The following is a 25,143-nucleotide window of genomic DNA, read 5'->3' as shown; positions in this document are numbered from 1 at the left end:
TGGTCATGTCCTTCTCCGTCCCATATGTTCTCCCCGACGACGCATATTTCATATGCGGGAGAAAGGCGTACAAGTGGCTTGCCCCAAACTCTGAAGGATTGTGTTATATTGGAAAGGTATTGCCTGAAGTGATGACTTTTACACATGACAAAATGAAGGACATACACCGTGGTGCCCAAGCTCCTTACACTCACACTCACTACGAGCACCGAGTTAAAAGACAACTGTCAGAAAGATTAGAGCATCCGGCCTCCGATCTTATCCATGAATCCACCGGGATTCAGGTTCTGGTAGCGTTAGATTTCACTCGTACCGCTCGAGGAGTGATGAATTATAAATACATTTCCGCACTCGCCAATTTGTTAGATAATATCACTGAAATGTATGATGACACGTTTAGATACACTGGAAGAGAACTTCAAGCTTATAAAACAGAACTAGTTCAGCATAGGATGGTTCTTAATTACCTTACAGCAGTAACAGGCGGATATTGTGTTACATTGGCAACACAGTACGGCATAAAGTGTTGCACGTATATCACGAATAGCACCGAGGATCCGGTAGAGGTCATAGACCAAAAGATGGACGATATTCTCCAATTGAAGTGGGAATTTCGTCGAAAACACAATATCACCCTTGCTGCTGTAGGTAATGAGCTGACTGGTTGGGTGTCATGGTTGAACCCACGAAATTGGTTCTCCGGTTTGGGAGACTGGGCTCAAGGAGTCATCATGGATGTTGGAAAGTTTCTCCTGTGTATCTTAGGTGTCGTTATATCAATTGGATTGATATTTAGATGCGGGCAGGCTTTAATGAGGTGCAAACAAAGTACAAAAGTGATGAGCTTGAGGAGTGAGGAAACCGTAATTAACCTGGATTTGATTTATGACCCAATGATAGAAACCAGGATGTGATGAAAATGCGATTATACGGTCCGTTTCTTTCACCTGTTTTTCTGCTTTTCTCCAAGATACAAAGACCCCCTTGGACGAGGAAGCTGACGAGACGAGATGTATACAGACAACAGACAAGCACCAAAGAAGAAGATTTGACAACTTTAAATATGGACACTTGATGAACTTTGCCATGGATCCCCAGTTTCCCTAGTATTTTTAAACTCACGCTAGCCCAACATTTTTGTAAATCTGATGGCTCAGACAAAGCTATTTGCTCATGCCTAAGGAGCAATACAGCGCAAAGAAGACGACTCTCAACAGATACCGAACACAACCTCAACGACAGATGTACATTTCCCTGACATAGAATATCATTGCATTTTCCATAAGTGTCCTTTATCTTCATCTCTACAACCCTCAGGTAATAACACACATAGACGATAGGGAATACAGGCACAGATATCAGCAACCACATACCTCCCCCATTCATGTATCATCAACTAAAATGTGCATCCCCATTTTGTTACAACCATAGCCGAAATGAGCTCGGTAGAGTTTGACAGCCCATCCACAGACCCTTAGTACGGGATAAGAAGGAATTCAAATGTATACTTCGCAATACCTCGAAGCTTGATTTACCACACGTACGGCACGATGATACATGACCCTCCAAACATGGACTCATACACACACGCTTCTACTTTCTCACTAGGTCATACCCTCTTCACACCTACTCCTCTCTTCTCCCTTACCCCACCATGGAAATCAATTAACCCCTGACTTACATTTTTCTCCTTAAATGTTTTGTGGCAGTTATTATTGACTGCCAAAGGGTGGACTGTCGAAGTCAGAAAAATGTCTCTATGCACATTGCCATATTTGCACCGCACACTGGTCCGCGCTGCACGTGCGTGCGCTCTCCCGTGGAGGCGCATACCCGCAATAGCGTGCACTCGCAGGCGCGGTATGCGTATTTACGGTAGAGTTTACGTAGTCATAGCGTGCGATTCATACGTTACATGTTTTCAGTATTAATGTAGTTTATAGATTATGGTCCCTTTGATAGATTCTGAAAGTTTGGTTAATATAGAATGTCCCTGAACGGAGGAATCCCTCTTTGTATTGTGCGAAGGGTCTAACAGGAGTCAGACAGTGGTGTTTGGTACCTATCGGAAGAGTATTTAAATAGCAATATTCCGGTGTTGGTTTGGAGCAGATTAATCGCTCGTGCGAATAGTTATGGACATAAGAAGTTATGTCCATTTTATTTGTTCTTACTTAGTCATGCACCTGAACAGTACAGGTATCAGTGGGTCTCAAATGGCTCTTTGACCTCAGAGATCCCCCAAACAATAGTTTGCATGTTGGGAGGGCCTCATATCTTTACATGCATAAGGTAAGCACTGGAATAGTAATTGAAGATCAATTGTACTCCAAATCAGTATCTTTCCCGCAGACGGAGTACAATAGTCTTTAATTACACTGAGCTTTTGAGACTCAATGAGGAGGGCCAACACCTGTGTTTACAAATGGGGCTGGATTTGTATACAGGAGAATGAGGGCTGAAATGTCATTGTCTCAACTGAAAGTGGACATCATGAATATAGAACAAAACCCAGACAGGATTCTGTTTTGTATTCGCCAAACAATACCCCCTCCAGAAGACAGGAATGTGTTAGTTATCACCCATTGTTTTGCATAACCAAGACCACTGATACAGTTTACCTGTATGAATCAACCTATGACCTTTGTTATAATGCGAAGCCGAGTTCCTGCGTCCAATGGACAGTGAGACTGTAGGGACCATTAGATTGCATTGTGTGAGTAGCATAAAAGACGGGCATGTGACATCCAGCCTTCACTTCTCTTCAAACTGTTATCATTGCTGATAATCGGGAAGCTGGCTGTCCAGAGGCGCTTGCGATCGTTACCCTTGTGCGTAAGTTTTCTCTCCGTAATCATTGTCTTACTGTGAGCCAATTTCTCTCATCTCTCTCCGTCTTTCTCTCTCTCTCTCTCCTCTTTTCTCTTATATCTCTCATAGTATTACAGTATTGTATTGTATTGCATTTAGGTCAGTGTAGTATTGTCTTTTTGTATTTATTGTTTAGTTCTGTGGTTAGGAAGTCTTTGTTATATTGTAGTGTATCATTTGTACTGTTATCCCCTTTTTACAAGTATATTAGATATAATACAGTTAATAGGCTTTGGAACCTAAACCAGTATCTGTGCATTTTCTATAGTGTTAAGTGTTCACTAGAGCGTCGGTGACGCACAAGCAGCTTTGTAGTTAGTCAGGTTACACAAGGTTGCACTTACACCCTGTACTCACATTAAGGTATTCTGTGTATTTCATTGGTATAAGGTTTGGACATAAAGGTATAGTGTTGTAAGCGTCTGCATCGCTGGTGACCTCCTCGTGGTCTCGAGCGTAAGCTACGCTACAGCGAATCATTCCCCTAGACATAACCAATAACGTGTCCTGTGATCACTGGGCCGCGAGCGAACGTGACGCTTGAGCGTCTCGCCTACGGCTGAGCGATCGCTACGCAGATAGCGTACCATTACGGTACTTCTTAAGTAAACAGCGTACAGTGTTCTTAGCTTCATAAAGGGTTGTTTATACGACAAAGGAATTTAGCATTGTCAAGACCTGCAAAACATGCACTGTGTGGGGTCCTGAGGACCGAGTTTGAGAACCTGTGTCCTAGAATAAAGAAAGTTTGCAGATCATAGATTCCTGAAAACTGCTCTTTCATCATCTGCATATAGCTGACTGACAGATTTTTTTCTCCTTCTTGTTTTTTTCCTCCTTCTGCTTCTCATTGTTTAAACCAGAGGTTCCCAAACACGGTCCTCAAGGTACCCCAGCAATCCAGGTTTTAGGTATATCCAGGGCTCAGCACAGATGGTTAAATCAACTTGACTAAGGTGCTAATTAGGTCACCTGTAGCCAAGCATGGATACATTTAAAACCAGGACCGTTGGGGTGCCTTGAGGACCGCATTTGGGAACCTCTGGTTTAAACCAAAGCATATAATGACTGCAAGTATCACTTCCATAGCACTTCCAGCCAGCATCATCAATCAGCTGGTGACCATACAAACTATCCAATTTTACAAACGTGTGTAAGCGTCACTATTACAGGGTGCGTTGTGTGTGTAAGCATTACTGGTACAGGGGTTGTTGCGTGTGTAAACATCACTGTTGCAGGGGGTGTTACATGTGTAAGCGGCACTACTACAGGGAGCATTATGTGTAAAAGCATTATGTGTGCTGTCCATTTGTAAAGTATGGGGGGGGGCGCGCAAATTTATAGTTTGCATAGGGGCGCCAAACACCCTAGCGCCGGCCTTGTTTAGGAATCCACCTATCACGGCTATTTTAACCTTTAGACCACAATTCTGTAATGTTCATTATATCTGCAAGTATGTACTAATTGTAAAGCTTTATACAATCAATACAATTTATAGCAATATAATTGATTATTTTATATCATGTTTTTAATCAGAGGATACATTTGAAATAATAAATGCACTTAAAACTTGATTTATCATCAACATGTTGAGTACATCATCAGCGAGGGACGACAAACATCTCATAAGCACAAGGTCTAGTAGCATTGGTCTTGGGTTTCGGTGTTGTTTTTATATCCATCGCGTTCACTGTGGGCTTCAATGTAAACATTTGCAGTATGGTGGTGATAAAGAGGAAGAGCTCCATACGAGCCAGACCTTCCCCTGTACACATACGTTTCCCTGTGGGGGTAACATTTAAAAAAAAAAGAAAAAGAAAAGTTAAGTACTGTTTGCCTTATTAAACTGAAGCTACTTAAATACATATCTAAATGTACATTTATAAGAAGGCATATTTTTTTATAACTATTAACTAAGTTACTAAGTCATGGGTGTTCGCTGTTCTGTACACATTTTTATGTTTTCAGCTTAACACTTGCTCTTAGTCTGCAGTGTGAAAGCTCAGCCATAGACAGCAATATAGCAGTGCCCCCAGTGGACAGTTATAAAATTACAAGTTCTTATTTTGCTGTACCAGGCATTATGTTGAGATATAGGAATACCTTTATTTTATCCAGAAGGTACATAAACACAACATTTATGTAGGTATGTGTACTTATATTCACACATAACTAACTGTAGGTCTGGACCTACTGTATGCCCATTGAACAAATTCAGGTGCATTGATCTCTCTTACTGCATTGTTATACATCCAATAGACATACTTCCTTTATTAAATAAACAATACCACTCACAATAACATTCATTTAAGTCATTTACAGTTAATTTGGACCACCTCACAGCTCACAATATTGTTTTCATCCATTTAAGGACAAAGGCTGCAGTGAGTCGGCTTGTTACTAACCGTCAGAGCAACGGCACAAACAAGTGCCAGTTTATAGCACATCTATTAAACATTGTCACACAGCAGTGCAGAAATTAAAACTGGTGCAAGATAGAATTGTCCTTGGGAAAACTCCACCCATTTGATGGATATTAAAAGGACATGCACAGTTTAACAAACGGAGCACTTCAACGACAGGGACTGACACTTTTGTGGCTGAAGTGATTGCTTTGTTTGGGCCCCCACAAAATAAATTTTTTGGAAGGACTATCTCTGATCACTAATGAGGAGGTTGATGATGCGGGTGTTAATTATATTATAAGCTTGTACAATCAATTTTATGAATCCACAGCAAATTACATAATATGGAGGAGGTGCATAGATGGCTAACGCCCCTACCTTTTCTAACTTTAACCTCACAAATGGAGCAGATGCCTTTACAAAATGTAATCCTACCCTCAATACCTTGAACGAGAGCTGTCTATGTATTCTATTAAGGGATGGTTACCTAATAGTTGTGCCTCCACTCAAGCTATGTGTAGTATTTAACTACCGTTAAGGCTTGCTTGAGTAAGCCTGATCTCTATCCTTAAGGGATGATTCCCTTATATCATAGATATATTATCTAATATACATGACTCTTTCTTCCAGGATCTTCAGATCAACTTCCAAACGGACCAGACACACATGGCAAGTATAACACTTTAATGACCAGTACCAAATGGATTAAGTATACATTAACATTTCATCAATTACACATTCCCCTTTAAGTCATTAATCCATGCTAACCCCCTGTCAATTAGGCCTATACACAGTACCTGCATGCAATACAACAAATCCTTTTTCTTTTCAAGACACCCATAGGTGTTAGAGTGACCCGGGTACTCTTAATATTATAGTGCACTATAAGGGCCCATAAACTTCCTAAAAATAACAGCAGTTAATACAGAATATCTGACACTATGTTTTAGTATCAACTATCAGTTCTCCCTTCAGTTAAAGAGAAAGATGTTTGGCTCAGTCTACTTATGGTAGCGATTACTTTTTCCTATAAGGTTACTTATAGTTCCTCCTTGGCAGATAACAGAAAGTATCTATTTAGCTCATAGATAGTAACATCAACAGTTGATTACCAAGGAATCTGTATCCTTTCCTCAGTAAAAATGTTACCGTAGTTGTCCAGTATTAAACTAAACTCCTAAGAAGCTGGTATGATAAACCTTTGTTATGCTGCGTCCTTGTGTCCATTTGAAGTAGCTGATGCTTTCTATATTTCAGAGCATATATAGCTTTTCGATTCCTGTATGCCTCAAATTATTGTTGTCTCTTAGGATGAGTCTATATTAAATATATCTGCAAGAGATGGTTTCTCTTATCATAGTCACAGCGAGCTCAAATCCTTTAACTTTAAAACTAATAGTCTCTTACGTGTCAGTCCTTCTTACGGGTTCACGAATATACATATAACACAGTTGTATTAAAGTGCCACAAGCTAGTCCTTGAATCGGGATGATATTCTAATCCTTTGTGGCTAAGAGGCTTTAACATTCATCCAATGTCACTGTAGTATGGCTACCTTTAATGTCCTTGACTCTAATTCTGCTAATTCAGAGGCATAAATACACACATTAGGTGGCAGCTTTAGGGTGTTACTTTCTATTTAGCGCTGCGGAACAATGTCTCTGGCTCTCCTTTGACTGATGTGATGCTGATATATGGGGGAGCTTTAAAACTATTTATGAAGCGTTAAACAGTTCAAGTTTCACTCCACTCCTCCTGTTACATATATATACCCAGTGCTTTCTACCTTCTCTTTAGCACTATGATTAAGCCATACATGGAACTGTAATTATAGGTCACTCTGATTACTGTGACCCATTACTATCCTCCTGCTTAATAGCCTTTATTGCGGCCTAGCCCTGGAGTCCTTAGTCCCAATATGAAATTGACTATGTACCATAGTCACCTATGGCTTGCTGTGCTTAGTGTAGGTGTAATATAAATGGCTGGATTATACACTCACACTTCTACGATCTAGTGATGCTGCTGCAGGATGCTCCCCCGACTCCTCCCTTACACTTACAGCCACACAGAATGGAGCCTCTGCTGCTGGTCCTGGCTTCTTTGTTGTGGCTGTCAGAGTCTGTGCCGGTAATAGGTAGGAAGGAACCCTCTCCGCCTCCCTGTCACAGACGCGCCCTTCCAATACTGCTGGGTGAGTTGACTAGCGCTGATGCCGGGTTCTATGAACAGTGCTGAGTCTCAATGCTGATGTTACCACCTTTACAGTAAGGAAGCCCTGTTCTGGCTACACACACTAAGCCCCCTCCGGCCGCCGCAATGTATACCGCTCAGCTCTAATGCGAGCGACGGCCGGAGCAGCAAAAAACTATGTCCTCTCACCAAGGGATATGCAGTCTCTCCCTCAGCTACACTCACAGCACCTCTCCACCCCTCTCTAGTAGTCACATGACCCACTCTGAGGTGATGCCCCGCCCACTGGCAATCACCCCACTAGGTGATTGACAGTTAGGAGCACAAGGACATTAACCCTTTAGATACACTGTGAAACCATAAAATAAGCCTTAATTGTATTCACCACTACATTTACATCAATGTACATACAATTACATATATGTGAACTGTATTATTTACCTCAAAACATGCATACAGTATTACAACATCCATTAACTTTTATATGAATAATATATATGCTTATACTCCATTTTAGTCACCATATTATAACTACCTCAGTATAAGTGTTGTTTAAACCCTAAATCAGGGTTACAAAACATTGTCAGGATTTTGGGTAAAAAAAAAGCCCACACCCTAGAGTTTGCTTTTTTGGTTTTATGCTAAGAAATCACAATGGATTTTTTTTTATCACAGGTAAGAACATCATTAACATCCTCAGTGTCAGATAGTAGTACACACATATCCCCCTCATCCAGTTCCACTTCCACATATGAATCCTCAATTTCTATTATGCCCTCATCATCAGCATCTTTACTTTTCTGCTCCCCACATGAGCAGATGGTGCAGAAATGGTGGAAGGAGGTGAAAGAGGCTTCTCCCTGAAGATAGTGTGAGAAATGTCAGACTCACACATAGCTGATGTGGCCACCCCTAAACATTCCTCAGGAATGTGTGATGGTTCTGAATGCACAGCTTGTTCTACTGCCTTAGTGATTTTTATTTTTTTGACACCTCTTATAGACTCTGGGTGAAAATTTCTTGCATCTTCATGAGATGCAGAAAAGATGCATGACCGACAGTTGCAAAATCACCACTTAAAGAACAAGACCCGAGTCTTTCCTTGCCACTTTCATGGTTTCTGCAGCTAACTTTCCTTTTGATGTTTTTTTTCTTTACCACTATAAAATGAAATTGCTTCTTTGATTTTATATGCCATGAATTAAGCCATCTATGCCCTTGGTTATTGGCCTTAGTAGATGACGTCGATGGACTTGTATTGTCATGACTGGTGGCAGCACCTGCAGCTCTAGTATGCGTTTCCTACTCTCCTCTCAATTGTTTGTCCTCCATATCTACTAAAAAACATGAACCAAGTGGGTTACAGCACACACACCACAATTTGTACAAAAAATGTTCCACCTACATTGTCACACAGTACATGTAGGAGTCAGAAATATTAATTGAATACTGCAGTCTAATGTCACCAACAGTGTTGCGCAATACATGTATGAGATTATACACTGCGGTCTGACCGACAGTGTCACAGAAAAGTATTAGTATAGTACAGTACACTGAGGTTTAGTGCAAAAACAAATACATATATATTTTTTAAATGATATATTATTTGGATATAGCTGGTGCAGAGGACGCCTAGATTGCTATATATATCTCCTATATAATAGCCCAGATCTGTGACTTTGTGACTCATTTGCTAACGCTGGGCGGAGTCACAACACTGGGCGGAGTTAGTCAAATGAGTCACAGATCTGGGCAAATCTATAGGTGACTAGGAGCAGAAGCAGATGGTATGGGCATGGCACAGGCAGGGGTGCATACCTCCCAGCTTTCTTCAGGCAGACAGGGGTGCATACCTCCCAGCTTTCTTCAGGCAGACAGGGGTGCATACCTCCCAGCTTTCTTCAGGCAGAAGGAGGGACACACAGGCAGCGAAAAGGGGGTGTGGACAATTAAAAGAGGCGTGGCTTCACGGGAGGGCCCCGTTTTTGTCAGTGAGGGGGCATGCCCAGCGCTCTGTGAGCTGCTGGCATGCCCCCAGGGGCGGATTATGAGTCCGGGGGGCCCAGGGCACTTGAAACAGGGGGTCCCTATCTCATTGCTGTGCCTGCTGTGGGTTTGGGGGCGTGGCCTAATCGCGGGATGCATGGCCACACCCCCTTATGCAAATTCTGGAAAAACATTTTTAATGGGATTTTGGCCCCTTAGCTAGGAGTAAATCCAGAGGACGTGGTTGCTCTCCCCTACACACCCGCACAGGCAGAAGAAAGCAACACCACAGACCTGCCAACACGCAGCAGCGTGTGCTGACTGTAGCACAATGCTGCTGCTGTTGCTGGCAGGACGGGGGAGCTACAGAGCTGGGACAGAGCTACTCCAGCCGGGAAGGCCCCTAAAACTGTGGGTCCCACGGTACATACCCCCTGCCCCCCCCTTAATCCGGCTCTGCTGCCGGAACCCCCCTTAATCCGTACCCCCTGATGCCCCCTCTCCTCCTGTCTCCACTAAATAGACGCTGTGCGCATCTATTCACCGCTGCTCTGCTAAGCAGAACAGTGAGTTCAGGAGCCTCCCAACTGCCCACCCCCCCACCGGGGGACACTGCGGCCCACGGGTGGGACAGCGGGACAGACCAAAAAAATGGTACTGTCCCGCGAAAATCGGGACAGTGGGGAGGTATGGGTGTGTGTGAGGGGTTATGCCGTACAGACAGACGGGCACCGGCTCACTGTGTGCTTGACCCCCCCACATCAGCAAACTCAGCAGGGTCTCTCTGGTGCGGAGGAGCGTCACTTTCTGGCACACTCCACGCTTCTTAGCTGCAGTTTTGTGGGGCACCTGCCGCTGTGCAGGTTCCGTACTGCCTCTGTTATCTCCAGTCCCGGAAACCCCACCGCTAGCTGCAGCACTGCCACCCGCAGTGAGGTGCGCCCAGCTCCTTCACACACTTTAGCTGGCGGATAGCGCTGCAGAAGTCCGCGCTGTTTGCAGGCTCCGACCCCCTCCTCCCTCCAGCCGCAGCGTCTCCTGGGAGCTAACCAGTCACTCCCAGTCTCCCCTTTCCACAGTGCCCGGCAGCCGCGAGGTCCGCGCCGCGTGCATGCTATGACCCCCTCCTCCCTCCAGCCGCAGCGTCTCCTGGGGACTAACCAGTCACTCCCAGTCTCCCCTTACCGCAGTGCCCGGCAGCCGCGCAAGGTCCGCGGTGTGTGACTGAGGAGGGGGGGAGGAATGCGGACGGGCAGAGGAAGCAGGACTCCAGCCTGAGAGAGTCAGCCATGCCAAGTCTCCACCAGCAGCAGATCCCAACAGGTTGGAGTGGAACAGCAGCAGCCAGCAGCAGTGACTCCGGTAAGACACATCTTTCTGTCACCACTGTTTTGTCCCTAATACCAATCTCTCCCGTGCCCTGTGTTCTGTCATGTCCCTGTCACATCTGGCCTTGCCCTGTCACCCGTATCCTGGCCCTTTCACCCTTATCCTGGCCCTGTCACCCTTATGCTGGCCCTGTTACCCCTATCCTGGCCCTGACACCCCTGTGCTTGCCCTGTCAACCCTATACTGGCCCTGTCACCCCTGTCCTGGTCCTGCCGCCCCTACCCTGGTCATGCCACCCCTATCCTGTCCCTGTCATTTCTGTCCTGGCCCCGTCTCCCCTGTCCTGGCCCCGTCACCCCTGTCCTTGCCCCGTCACCCCTGTACTGGCCCCGTCACCCCTGTCTTGGCCCCGTCACCCCTGTTCTGACCCTGTCACCCCTGTCCTGGCCCTGTCACCCCTGTCCTGGCCCTGTCACCCCTGTTCTGACCCTGTCACCCCTGTCCTGGCCCTGTTACTGCATACCCTCCAACTACATTTTTGGCAGGTACAGTACCCGCAGCGCCTCCAGACCCCTCCCCAATGCACCACACCTCCGTACCTTCCCCTCCCCCACACGCTGTGCCTCCAGACCCCCTACACCACCCGCGGCTCCCACTCCCCCGCCCCTCCATCACCCACAGCACCTCCAGGCCCCCTCCACCATCCTCTTCCCATATATGTCTCCCCCCACACCTGCCCCCCCTCCACCCGCAGCATCTGCAGACACCCTCCTCAATCCATGGTCCCCCCCCTCCCCCACCCACTGCACCCCCACACCTGCCCCTCTACCACCTGCAGCGCCTTGAGACCCCCTTCCCCATCCGCCGCACCACCTGTACCTGCTCCTCCCCCACCCATGGTGCCTCCGGACCCCCTACCCCACCCCCGGCACCCCCGCCCCTTCCCATCCCACAGCACCTCTGGAACCCTTCACCCATCCACAACATCCCCGCACCTGCCCCTCTCCCACCCATGGCACCCCCGCCCCTTTCCCACCTGCAGTGCCTCCGGACCCCTCCCCCATCTGCAGCCCCAACTCCTCTGCCCCTCCCCCATCCACAGCACCTCCCGACCCTTCCCCATCCGGGCCCCCCCGCTTCCACCCCCCTCCACCCGCAGCATCTACAGACACCCTCCCCCATCCGCAGTCCCCCCCGCACCCGCTACATTTTGTACATCATGCCCTGCAGGTGCTGTTCACGCTGTCGCAAGGGGCTGCGCCTCCTTCATCATCGCACGCCCTTTCATTGTGCAATATTTAACCACTAACAAAGGAATGCAGGTAATACTCCATATAATACAAATATTGAACCCCAGAAAGGCATGCAAGGGTTAAGCGGGCATAGCCCCTTGCGACGGTGTGAAGAGCGCCCGTAGGGCTCGATGAAGCACCTAGTATATATATATATATATATATATATATATATATATATTCTATGATTTCCACATGCAGCCAAATCTCTCCCAGGATGTATTCTGTGAGACCTATTGAGGAAGCCACACCACTTATACTTTTGAGATTGTTAAACCAGCTATATAATTCTTGAATTTCGTTGTACGTTGGTCAACATCCGAATCAGAAATAGTCTTGAATTTAAAATTGGACACCACACTTTAGGTAGTTTGCAAAAATGCCGACATATGGTTGTCAGCACTCCTAAGAGATTATAACCAATAGTATTCCTAGGCGACCCTGTAAGGATTTAGGCCCAATTAGTTTTAAGGTAGTTTATACAAAACACCATTATCCAACCGATTACACATTTAAGAAGGAATACCTCTTAAGCTCTAATCGGGAGCCCTGATATAAGAGCTTCATCCACTAAGTCCAGATATAGGAGATTCTGAAAAATCGTACATTAGAGGTTATGATCCTTTATATTAATTCATCGTGAGCAAATTAGCCTTTTCCTATATTCGTTACCCCTGATGAAGTCGATAAGACGAAACGCGTTGGTTTTGTCAGTCAGAGAATCACAACCTAGTCTGTAAAGATACTCCCTGTCGAGCTCGCACCTTGCAAAAGGTGAGGGGATATCTAGATTCCACCTTACAAACGTGTTGGCTGTGTACTCTTTTAGTTGCATTTTATTGACACAATTTTATACTTTGAACTGTGTATACGTTATTAAAATAACTTTTTACTAATTGGCCTGTTGGCCTCTTGTTTGGGTGACTATTTGGTGAGGGGTGTCTGTTACAGGTCCCCAGGTTTAAATACCCTCCAGTCTACATTCCGACGAAAATAACGCTGGAAGAACTGTCTAATTACATTCCACTTTAGCGCACATGGGAATTTGTGTTTATTCTTGTATGCTTTTGAGGTCTCCCAACAAAGATCTCCCGTGGTGCCGCTTCTAGGTTGGCGCGAGATAAAGATACTACTGTGTTTTTTTATATATATATATATATATATATATATATATATATATAAAATAAAAAACAGTTCCCCAAGTGCGCTAAATAAGACTGTATCTACAATGATTCTCCAGTGTTGTTTCCATAAGTCAGAATTGAATACTGGAGAAGATTTGTATCTGGGAACCTGTAACGGACACCCCTCACCAAGATGGTCAGCCAAACAAGAGGCCCAAGGCCAATTAGTAAAAAAATGTTTTAACAACACATGTTAAAACAAATACAGTTTTCACATAAAATTCCTCATATAGTGTTCACAAAGATGTGTTTAAAATGATGACAATAAAGGATAACCAGTATGTTCGTTGTGTGGTCTTTAACTCTAGATACTCCCTCACCTTTTTCAATGTGCGAGCTTAAGAGGGAGTATCTTCACAAACTATGCTGGAAACTCCTGACTGACAAACCCAATGCATTTCGTCTTATCGACTTCATCAGGGGTAACTTGTTTGGGGATGAATAAAAAGAATGAATTTAGTTTATAAGGACTGATGTCCAAAATTTGAAGAGCAAAGAATATAAATGGTATGAGAATTTAGAAAAAAGGTACCTACCAAATATATAAAACAGGCCTATTTGCCATTAATAGATTTGTGTGTGGAGAATCACAATCTAAAATTGTGAATGAAAAAACACATTAATTTCTAATAAAAATGTTGGGGCATACCTTGGGTATAGTGATAAAAAAGGATTCTCTTAAGTTCCCTCCTGATAGGAGCTTTCTTGGTGGTTCCTTTTAGGAATCCTAATGGTCCTAGATATAAAATTCTGCCTAATAGGGAGGAAACAAGGGATCTGATATAAGACAATATTAGGGAGAATTGAGGGGTGTAATCTATTTTATTGATAAGTAGAACATACCTTAAAGATAATTATTCGAGACTCCTTTGTGGAGCTCCTTATAGGGACTATTGATTGAGGTTCCCTTTAAAAATACTGGCAGTCAGATTTTGATGCACTGCCTAGAAAGGGGAAAATTCACATATATACCGATTATTAAGGAAAAAAGGAAATCTATATTAATGGTTCTAATGTTTACCAATAACCTGATCCATTAAGCACATACCTGAATAAGATATCCAGATCTTACAATCAGGACTGTTTCTGATTCAGGTATTAGCTCGTATATAGAATACTTCTAGGAAAAAATACTTCTAGAAAAAAAAAATCAGAATTTAATTAATTATTAAATTATTAATTAAAGGCGTGTCAGTCATTTGGAGATCATATTCAAGGCATAAATAGATGTACATACCAAAAAGTATAAAGCTGATTTGACAATCACAACGCAATGAAAACCTCCTCAGTAAAACTCACAGAATGGATCTTTTAAAAAATAGAAACATTGGCCCTCATTCCGAGTTGATCGCTCGCAAGGCGATTTTAGCAGAGTTGCTCACGCTAAGCCGCCGCCTACTGGGAGTGAATCTTAGCATCTTAAAATTGCGACCGAAGTAATCGCAATATTGCGATTACACACCTCGTAGCAGTTTCTGAGTAGCTCCAGACTTACTCGGCATCTGCGATCAGTTCAGTGCTTGTCGTTCCTGGTTTGACGTCACAAACACACCCAGCGTTCGCCCAGACACTCCTCCGTTTCTCCGGCCACTCCTGCGTTTTTTCCGGAAACGGTAGCGTTTTTTCCCACACGCCCATAAAACGGCCTGTTTCCGCCCAGTAACACCCATTTCCTGTCAATCACATTACGATCGCCAGAACGATGAAAAAGCCGTGAGTAAAATTACTAAGTGCATAGCAAATTTACTTGGCGCAGTCGCAGTGCGAACATTGTGCATGCGCACTAAGCGGAAAATCGCTGCGATGCGATGAAATTTACCGAGCGAACAACTCGGAATGAGGGCCATTGTCACTGATTAAACAATGAAAACATTAATCAAAGGGAGCATATTTTATCAGCAAAGAGATCTCAGTAGTAATTATCTTCCAGAGATCATACAGGTAAGAAAGTTATATCCATAGTAATTCAAGTTTCCAAGAAAACTGGACACACAGAAATAATAATAATTGGTTCAGACTTCCAGGATATAAAGCAAACAAAAGTAATATACAAAAACATTGTTGTTTAAAAGGGACATTGTTTTATCTTTAACAACATCAATTAAACTTTTTCTACAGGTCAAATGAACAAAAAGGTTTCCATCCATAGTGATTAAGTGAAGCCTCCAAAAGCAAAGCAAGCAGATAAAGTATAATATAAAAAATGTGAACTCACCCTGAGAGATTCTGGCTGTGAATATAATATTTATATATATATATATATATATATATATATATATATATATCCAGAAAGTCCACACTCACTGCTCCAATTTGCAACCTGGGCGGTGCTCCATAAGAGATTCACAAGAGATCCAAAAATATATCCGAAAAAAGATACAGGCACTCACCACTTCCTTGATGATGAAAACTTTATTGGTGTGTCTCACATAGAGACAGTTAACAGCATGTCAGCAAAAGGTGTCGACGTTTCAGCTCCATCTGAGCCTTTTTCAAGACTAACAAGATTACAGCAGGTTCTCACCCAGCAGCATGGGCTGCTGGGTGAGAACCTGCTGTAATCTTGTTAGTCTTGAAAAAGGCTCAGATGGAGCCGAAACGTCGACACCTTTTGCTGACATGCTGTTAACTGTCTCTATGTGAGACACACCAATAAAGTTTTCATCATCAAGGAAGTGGTGAGTGCCTGTATCTTTTTTCAGATATATATATATATATATATATATATATATATACATACACAAACACATTTTTATTTTTTATTAAATATTATTTAATTGGGACCACTTACATTGTCATTCACAATACATGTGTGATATATGATTATAGTACACCGTATGCATACACTGATTATGCAGCAGCCCCTTCATGGACGCAGAGAGTATCCCTGAATACGGCAGCCCAGGACACAGATACCCCTTTAGCAGTTCCAGCCCCTTGACGGACAAAAATAGAGCACCCCTGGAGGGACACCACATTGACACGTCCATTCACTCCAACCTCCACATCTGGATTACAATGGCGTGATCACCGGGGGGCTTTTATAGGGTCCAAAACCAAAGAGAATCTGACAATGGGAGGATGATGTTTTGCCTCGATTTGAGATCCAAGTAAGGCAAGAAAACCCAAGCCAGACTCGGATCCCACCTCTGATCACAATGTTCAGGTGGGTCCAATTCTCTGAGAAATGGACCCACTCATCTCTGATAAAAATATATAATAATAAATATTTGAACAATAATATATAAATATATATAAAAAATATTGCAACATCTTGATATAGTGGCTTTACATTTTCATAACAGCTGTTCCTCTCTGCAGTCGTCGGGTATAAATTGACTAAAATTTAGGACCATTGTGGCTGTACATTTTCCCGGTGGCTGCTATTCTCGGCAGCTGCCAGGTATACACAGGCAAGGTACTGTAAGGGCTGCTTCATTTATATTTCCCTGTGTAGCCACTTGGTGGTGGGTGCCACTGGGCTGCATGATCTGCAGTGAACGTCTGCACTGGGGGATGAACATGATGCATAGCAGGGATGTGCGGTGAGGCGGTGAGGTAAACTGTTAGCTGGGCACTGGCTAGCGCCAGATCCAGGTTTACATATAATATATGAGCTCAAGGGTTCATGTAGGCATTATACAAAGGTGCAACAGTATAGACAGCTGCAAGGCTGATTTTGCTAACTAGACTTTCATTGCCTGCAGATCCACTCTGTCAGTCTCTACCTTGGTTACTGGTATTCTACCGTATTCAATATAAAATACTTTTGCTTAATACAAGGTTATTAACCAAACTGTGCCAATATACATCTCTTTGCTTATCTTAAAATATCTCCCTACCCGACCGCTCCACTCTGCACAAGATCTGCGTCTCTCATCCACATGCATTACTTGCTCCCATTCAAAATTACAGGACTTTTTCGGGGCTGCAACCACTCTGTGGAATTCCCTCCTACACACAATAAGACTCACCTCTAGTCTCCAAACCTTCAAGTGTTCCCTGAAAACTCATCTCTTCAAATTCTGGGCCCACTCATGTAATCTTCAATGTCTCCTATGTAATTACAGAGGTCATGCAGATCTGATCTCTGGGCTGCTAACTTTGCTGTCCTGCATTCAGGTAGTCGCCGCCTCCAGGGGGAGTGTAAATTTGCTGTGCAAGTGTGCGATGCTATGTGTACGCCGAGCTGCTAAAATTCACTTTGTGCAGTCTCTGCGCAGCCCAAGACTTACTCCTACAGTGCAATCGCATCAGGCTGATAGGGGCAGGAGCTGATGTCAGACAACCTCCATGAAAACACTTAGGAACACCTGCATTTTTCCGGACACTCATTAAATGGTCAGTTACCACCCAGAAACAGCCTCCTTGTGTCAGGTGCGAACGCCCGTGCGAATAGATTTTTCACACCACCCGTCGCTGACCAGCGATGCCCATTGTTGCTGTTTGACGCGAGTGTGCATTGTGGTGCAAACACATGCACAGTTAGTACATTATCGCCCGCTGAGAGAAAACATACAGCAGCGATCTAATCTGAATGACCCCCTACATCCTCTCTGTACAGACCACATATAACCTCACAGATTATGACTTTCTTCTCTTTCACATCCTCTCGACCCTTGGCTAACATTGCTGTGTGGCCATATCATACAGCCCATTAAGAACCTTTGCCATCTGGCAGGATCATTATGCAATAGGTTGCACCTATCCTTGTGTATCAATGCCTATTTTCCTATAGATTGCAAGCTTGCGAGCAGAACCTTCCCACCTCTAGGTCTGTATGTTCATAACTACATTTGTTCTATTACTGGATGTTCCAATTTCTAAAGTGCAATGGAATATGCTGCGCTATATAAGAAACTGTTAATAGTAATAATAATAATAATAATAATAATAATAATGTAAATTTGGTGCGTTTTGATCAGAGATGTGCGGAAAAGGTAGCAGCGCTGTAGAATCACCATGAAAACTGCGCAGTGGCCATTTTCCTAGTGATCTGTGTATGCGCAGTAGAGTCTGAGCCCTCTAGTGCTCAGACTCTCCAGCGCTGCTGGCAGAGAGTAGGGGGCCCGAACGGAGGAGGCGGCACACTGGCCTCCTTCTCTCTTAAAGCGCCCCTGTAGGCAGGTAAGGCAGCACTCCGGAGTTTTGTGCATAAAAATTATTGTATTTTTAATATAGTTTATACTGGAGTATGACAGGAAAGGCTCTGCTTTACCTCCCCACATGTCACTGATGCATAGGGGATGGTTGGTAGCTTTGCGATTGGCAGCTGCTGGAAGATAATTTTTCAGCTGATGCACACTGGACCATATTCAGAGATGGATGCTACGGCGTTCCACAGTGCAGTTTGCCTATATTATGACTGCGCGGCCTCAAACATTGTGGTCGCATCCCGGTCACTTCAGATGTTGACTACATCTGGGAAAGTCCAGCCTGGTGTTGTTGAATCAGATGTGACTATTCCAGGCAAGTGGTTAAACACTTTTTCTGTAATTGCTTTTTAAAAAATAACCACAAACCAGCTTAGCTTTCAATGTAAAAACCAGAGCGCTTGTAATTATGTATATAAAAAAAATATGAGTTGTAACAATTGTTCCTTAAAATAGGATTTTGGTACCTACCGCTAAATCCTTTTTCTCGTAGTCCGTAGAGGATGCTGGGGTCCACATTAGTACCATGGGGTATAGACGGGTCCACCAGGAGCCATTGTCACTTTAAGCGTTTGAGAGTGTGGGCTGGATCCTCCCACTATGCTCCTCCCACCAGACTCAGTCTAGAAACTGTGCCCGAGGAGACGACATACTTCGAGAGAAGGATTATACACAGATAGTGGTCAGATTCATACCAGCTCACACATACAAGGCACGTCAAGCCAACTAGCTTGAACTACTCAACAACAGCTGAAACATTACTTACCAAGTAACAATGCAGTACTAAACTAAAGCGAAGTTGTACTGAAACAAATAACATTTGCAGGAAAACGGAGCGCTGGGCGGGCGGGCGCCCAGCATCCTCTACAGACTACGAAAAAAGGATTTACCGGTAGGTACCCAAATCCTATTTTCTCTTATGTCCTAGAGGATGCTGGGGTCCACATTAGTACCATGAGTATATACCAAAGCTCCCAGAATGGGAGGGAGAGCGCTGAGGCTCCTGCAGAACTGATTGACTGAACTTCATATCATCAGAGGCCAAAGTATCGAACTTGTAAAACTTTGCAAATGTGTTCGACCTCGACCAAGTTGCAGCTCGGCAAACTTGCACTGCCGAGACACCCCGGGCAGCCGCCCAGGAAGACCCCACCTTAGCAGATTTTGGGCACGGCAGTCCTGCCATAGAATAAGCGTGCTGGATAGTGAACCTGATCCAGCGAGAGATCGTCTGCTTAGAAGCAGGACACACAATTTTCTTGGGATCATATAGGACAAACAGAGAGTCCAACTTTCTGTGATGAGAAGTTCCCTTCACATATATCTTCAGAGCCCTTACGACATCCAAGGACTTTGATGTAATTGAGGAGTCAGAAGCCACTGGCACCACAATAGGTTGGTTGATATGAAATGCGGACACAACCTTCGGAAGAAACTGCTGACGAGTCCGGAGCTCAGCTCGATCTTCGAAGAAGATCAAGTAAGGGATTTTACAGGACAAAGCCCTCAGCTCGGACACACGTCTAGCAGAAGCTAAGGCCAACAAAGTGACCGCCTTCCATGTAAGAAATTTGACCTCTAACTCCTGTAGAGGTTCAAACCAATCCGACACGAGGAACTACAACACCATGTTAAGGTCCCAAGACGCTGTAGGCGGTACAAAGGGAGGTTGGATATGCCGAACTCCCTTCAAAAAGGTGTGAACCTCAGGGAGGGCAGCCAATTGTTTCTGAAAGAAAATAGATAGGGCCGAAATCTGGACCTTCACAGATCCTAACCTCAGGCCCATATCCATTCCTGCTTGCAGGAAAAGGAGGAAATGTCAGAGTTGAAACTCCACCATAGGAAACTTCTTGGACTCACACCAAGAGACATATTTCTTTCAAATACGATGGTAATGTTTAGACGTTACCTCTTTCCTAGCCTCGTTACCTCTTTCCTAGCCTGTATGAGGGTAGGAATAACCTTCTTCGGAATGCCCTTCTGAGCAAGAATCAGGCGCTCAACTTCCATGCCATCAAACGTAGCCGCTGTAAGTCTTGATAGGCGAATGGCCCCTGCTGCAGCTCAGCTCTTCTTGCAGTAGATTCAGAAGGTCCGCATACCAAGCCCTTCTTGGCCAGTCTGGGGCAATGAGGATCGCTTGAACCCTTGTTCTCCTTATGAGCTTTAGGATACTTGGGATGAGTGGGAGTGGTGGAAACACGTACACTGACTGGAACACCCACAGAGACACCAGGGCATCCACTGCCACTGCCTGTTTGTCTCTCGACCTGGAACAATAACGCCAAAGCTTCTTGTTGAGACGAGAGGACATCATGTCTATTTTGGGTAAACCCCAAAGATCTGTTATTTCCTTGAACACCTTCGGATGTAGTCTCCACTCTCCTGGATGGAGATTGTGTCTGCTGAGGAAGTCTGCTTCCCAGTTATCTACTCCCAGAATGAAGATGGCTGACAGCGCTAATGCATGCTTTTCTGTCCAGAGGAGTATTATTGTCACCTCTGACATTGCCGCTCTGCTCTTCGTTCTGCCTAGTCGGTTTATGTAAGCCACTGTTGTTACGTTGTCCAACTGCACATGAATGGACCAATTTCTCAGAAGAGGGACCGCCTGAAGAAGACCGTTGTAGACGGCTCTTAGTTCCAGGATGTTGATGGGCAGGCCGGCTTCCAGGCTTGACCACTGTCCTTGGAAGGTTACTCCTTGAGTGACTGCTCCCCAGCCCCCAAGGGTCGCATCTGTGGTTAGAAGGACCCAGTCCTGAATCCCGAACCTGTGTCCCTCCAGAAGGTGAGGCAATTGGAGCCACCAGAGGAGTTAAATCCTGGCCTTTGGCGACAGACAAATTCTCTGGTGCATGTGAGGTGAGATCCCGACCACTTGTCCAGGAGATCCAGTTGGAAGGTCCGAGCATGGAACCTCCTGTACTGGAGAGCCTCGTAAGAGGCCACCATCTTTCCCAATAGGCGAATGCATTGGTGAACCAACACCCGGGGTGGCTTCAGGACATCCCGGACCATAGCTTGTATCACCAACGCCTTTTCCTGCGGAAGAAACACCCTCTGCACTTCCGTATCCAGGATCATTCCCAGAAATGACAACCTCTGGGTTGGTTCCAAATGTGACTTTGGAAGGTTCAGAATCCAACCGTGATTCTGGAGCAGTCGCATTGTGAAAACAATGGACTGCAGCAGCCTCTCCTTGGACGATGCCTTTATCAGCAGATCGTCCAGATATGGAATGATGTTCACACCCTGCTTGCAGAGGAGAATCATCATTTCCGCCATCACCTTGGTAAAAACCCTCAGTGCTGTGGAGAGGCTGAATGGCAGGGCCTGGAACTGGAAATGACAGTCCAGCAATGCGTAGCGGAGATAAGCCTGATGCTGCAGGCAGATCGGAACATGGAGGTATGCATCCTTGATATCCAGTGATACCAGGAATTCCCCTTCTTCCAGACCTGATATTACCAGCCTGAGAGACTCCATCTTGAACTTGAACTCCTTTAGAAAGGGTTCAATGATTTTAGGTTCAGAATGGGCCTGACCGAACCATCCGGATTCAGTACCACAGAAAGGTTTGTATAGTAACCTTTGTTCAGCATGTGAGGTGGTACTGGCACAATGACCTGTGCCTCTACCAGCTTTTGGACAGCGTCTTGTAGTACAGTGCTGTCCTCCAACAGAGTTGGCAAGCCTGACTTGAAAAAGCGATGAGGAGGGAGAATTTGAAATTCCAGCCTGTTTCCCTGAGACACAATATCTACCACCCAGGGACCCAGGCCGGATGATACCCAGACATGACTGAAGTGTCTGGGACTCGCTCCCACTGGCCCCACCACCGAGGCGTGCAGTTCACCATCATGCGGAGGACTTTGGCGTACCCGAAGCAGGATTTTGTTCCTGGGAACCTGCAGCGGCAGGTTTCTTGAATTTAACCCGACCTCACCTAAAGAAGGTATTGGAAGTTCTGGCCTTTCTAGGCTTGTTAGGCCAAAAGGACTGCATTGCAGATGAAGAGAAAGATTTCTTCGGAGCAGGTGCTGCTGAGGGAAGAAACGGAGACTTACCCGCTGTAGCGGTGGATATCCACGCGTCTAGAGCTTCCCCAAAGACAGCCTTACCTGTATAGGGTAGGGACTCCACACTTCTTCTGGATTCCACGTCGGCCGACCACTGGCGCAGCCACAGTCCCCGACGAGCTGAAACAGACATGGAAGATATTCCCGCAGCCATGGAACCCAGATCTTTCATGGGTTCTACCATAAAACCTGCAGAATCATGTATGTTGCGTAAATACAATGCAACGTCATCCCTATCCATCGCATCCAAATCTTCAAGTAAGGTAGCCGACCACTTTACTATTGCCTTTGCAATTCATGCAGTAGCAATAGTGGGACGTAATATGAAGCAGTGTACATTGATTTAAGCGTGTTATCAATTTTCCTATCAGCCAGCTCCTTTAAGGCGGTAGATCTTGGAACAGGTAAAACCACCTTATTTGAGAGTCTGGACACAGAGGCGTCAACAATTGACGGGTTTTCCCATTTTTTCCTATCCTCCTCAGGGAAAGAAAATGCCACCTGAACCCTTTTAGGGACCTGGAATTTTTTCTCAGGATTTTCCCATGCTTTTTCAAATATAGCATTCAATTCCTTTGACGCAGGGAAGGTTAGCGAGGCTTTTTATTTTCAGTGAAAAAAGCCTCCTCAACCTGCTCAGGTGTGGTATTATTAGCATTAAACACATCCCTGATAGCCTCTATCAACAATTGCACCCCCTTTGCAAGAGGTGCGGAACCCCGCAACACATCCCCATCACCATCTGTAGTGTCAGAATCGGTATCCGTGTTGTCTTGTGTGACATGCACAAGCGCACATTTGTGGGGGTATACAGCGGGCCATCCTGAGGTACCAGAAACAGGCCAAACTGCCATAGAACTCTGTAATACCTGGGTTGCAGATTCATTACTTTCAACCCTGTCAGAAATCTGAGAAATCCAAGATTTCATAAAGGAAACCATTCTGGTTCCCTTGCTGGTATCTGTTCTAAACCAGTGCTATCCTGATAACATGGAATGGGATCATCCTGGGAGGATAAATCATCTGCAGCATATGACACAGTGTCCCTGGACATAGCTAAAGGAGACCACCAAACACTCCACACACACACAGGTGGGGGCAGACAGAGTTTCCCCCCCAAGAATGGCAAGAGAGACACAGAGATCGGAGCCAACCCACACCCAGCGCTTTCAGCAAAGGGAGACCCTTTGTCAGCACAGACTGTGTCCTTAATAGGAGACACAGTTGTTTTACAGCCTCCCCTCCCTTCTACAACCCCCTGGTACCGTGTACTGATAGCTGGAGTTGCTGTGGAGGGAGCTGTTCTTCCATCCAGCACTGTGCAGGCAGGAAAATGGCACTGGAACACTGCTGGGTCCGCTCTGAGGAGAAGCTGAGCCCCCTTAATGGCGCTGTCTTCCCGCTCTTCAAGAATTATACTGGCCTGAGATAAAATGTGCTGGCTGAGTTCTGTGGACCCCAACAGACTTGTGGACCAGTGTGGGGGTAAGCGCTGGCCCAGGACGCCCCTCACAGTGCCGCTCCTTGTGCCTCTGAACCTTCACAGGTGCACAGTCAATACTGCGCTCCCTCCCCGTTGCCGCCATCTTTACACCGGCCCCCGGCTTGCTAGGGGGGTCGGTGTCTCACTCACCACTCTTCAGCTCTGTAAGGGGTTGGAGGCATGCTGCTGGGGTGAGCGGTCCCCTGTGGCGGAGAACGATCCGATCCCTCTGGAGCACAGTGTCCAGTCAGCAGAGACAGTGGCTCAGACCCCGCAGGGCGGACAATGCTCCCCCCCGTAGTCCCTCGCTGCAGGCAGGCTGTTGCCAACAGCCTCCTGTAAAAAAATAAACTCTAAAAAATAACTTTAACTAGAAAAGCTCAGTAGAGCTCCCCTAGCTGTGACCGGCTCCTCCGGGCACATTTTCTAAACAGAGTCTGGTGGGAGGGGCATAGAGGGAGGAGCCAGCCCACACTCTCAAACTCTTAAAGTGCCAATGGCTCCTGGTGGACCCGTCTATACCCCATGGTACTTATGTGGACCCCAGCATCCTCTAGGATGTAAGAGAAAAGACTTGTATTGTAACTTTGTTTATTTGTGCTTTACCTGTAAGGAAAAAAAGGTTAGTTAAATGTTAACAGCCCTTTTGTTTATTTGCCATGGTGTTCAGATTAGCACAAAGGGTTCCGTTTATTGCCGTATCCAAAGGAGTAGTTCTTATTAGGACAGTCCTGTGTCCCTAACTATCCCTATTCTACCAACCTGGTCCACAATGATAAGGGAACGTTGGTATCTCCCTTCGGCTGGTTCCCCGCTCCGGCTAGTCACCTCACTCCCGACGCGTCCAATTTACATGGTGGTTACTATTAACTGGTAACGTACTATTACTGCTAACTGTTTTTTTGTGTGTTCTTGTATGTAACGCATTCTGTGAGATATAAATTTCCTGATCAAGATAAATTGGACTCGGAATCAGGGACGTGCAGTCAGGGGAGGCAGTGCCTCCCCTGTCATTACTGAGTGAAACAATACAAGGAAGATACTTATGACACATATACTGTGTCATAAGTATCTTCGTTATATTTTTGTATTCATTTGTAGACATTTAAATCGTTTTGGAGGCACTGATAACAGTGCCTCCCGTTGTCAATGGGAATGGGGA

The 25,143-nt window shown here is 45.2% G+C and overlaps 1 protein-coding gene across 2 annotated transcripts in view; it reads right to left on the bottom strand.

Annotated features, from left to right (window-relative positions):
* Nucleotides 1-4,381: 4,381 nt before the first annotated feature.
* The window catches only part of LOC134949309 (cytochrome P450 2B1-like), a 184,648-nt gene continuing 163,886 nt past the window's right edge, over nucleotides 4,382-25,143 (bottom strand). For both annotated transcript variants that reach the window (XM_063937806.1, XM_063937807.1), the window contains one exon: nucleotides 4,382-4,654. In XM_063937806.1, coding sequence (XP_063793876.1) covers nucleotides 4,473-4,654 — 182 coding nt within the window. In that variant the 3' untranslated portion in view covers nucleotides 4,382-4,472. The remainder of the gene's footprint in view (nucleotides 4,655-25,143) is intronic.

Source organism: Pseudophryne corroboree, chromosome 8 (genome assembly GCF_028390025.1).
Source record: "Pseudophryne corroboree isolate aPseCor3 chromosome 8, aPseCor3.hap2, whole genome shotgun sequence".
Taxonomy (NCBI): domain Eukaryota; kingdom Metazoa; phylum Chordata; class Amphibia; order Anura; family Myobatrachidae; genus Pseudophryne; species Pseudophryne corroboree.
Note: the sequence above shows the minus strand (reverse complement) of the source record. Positions and strands in the feature narration are given on the sequence as shown.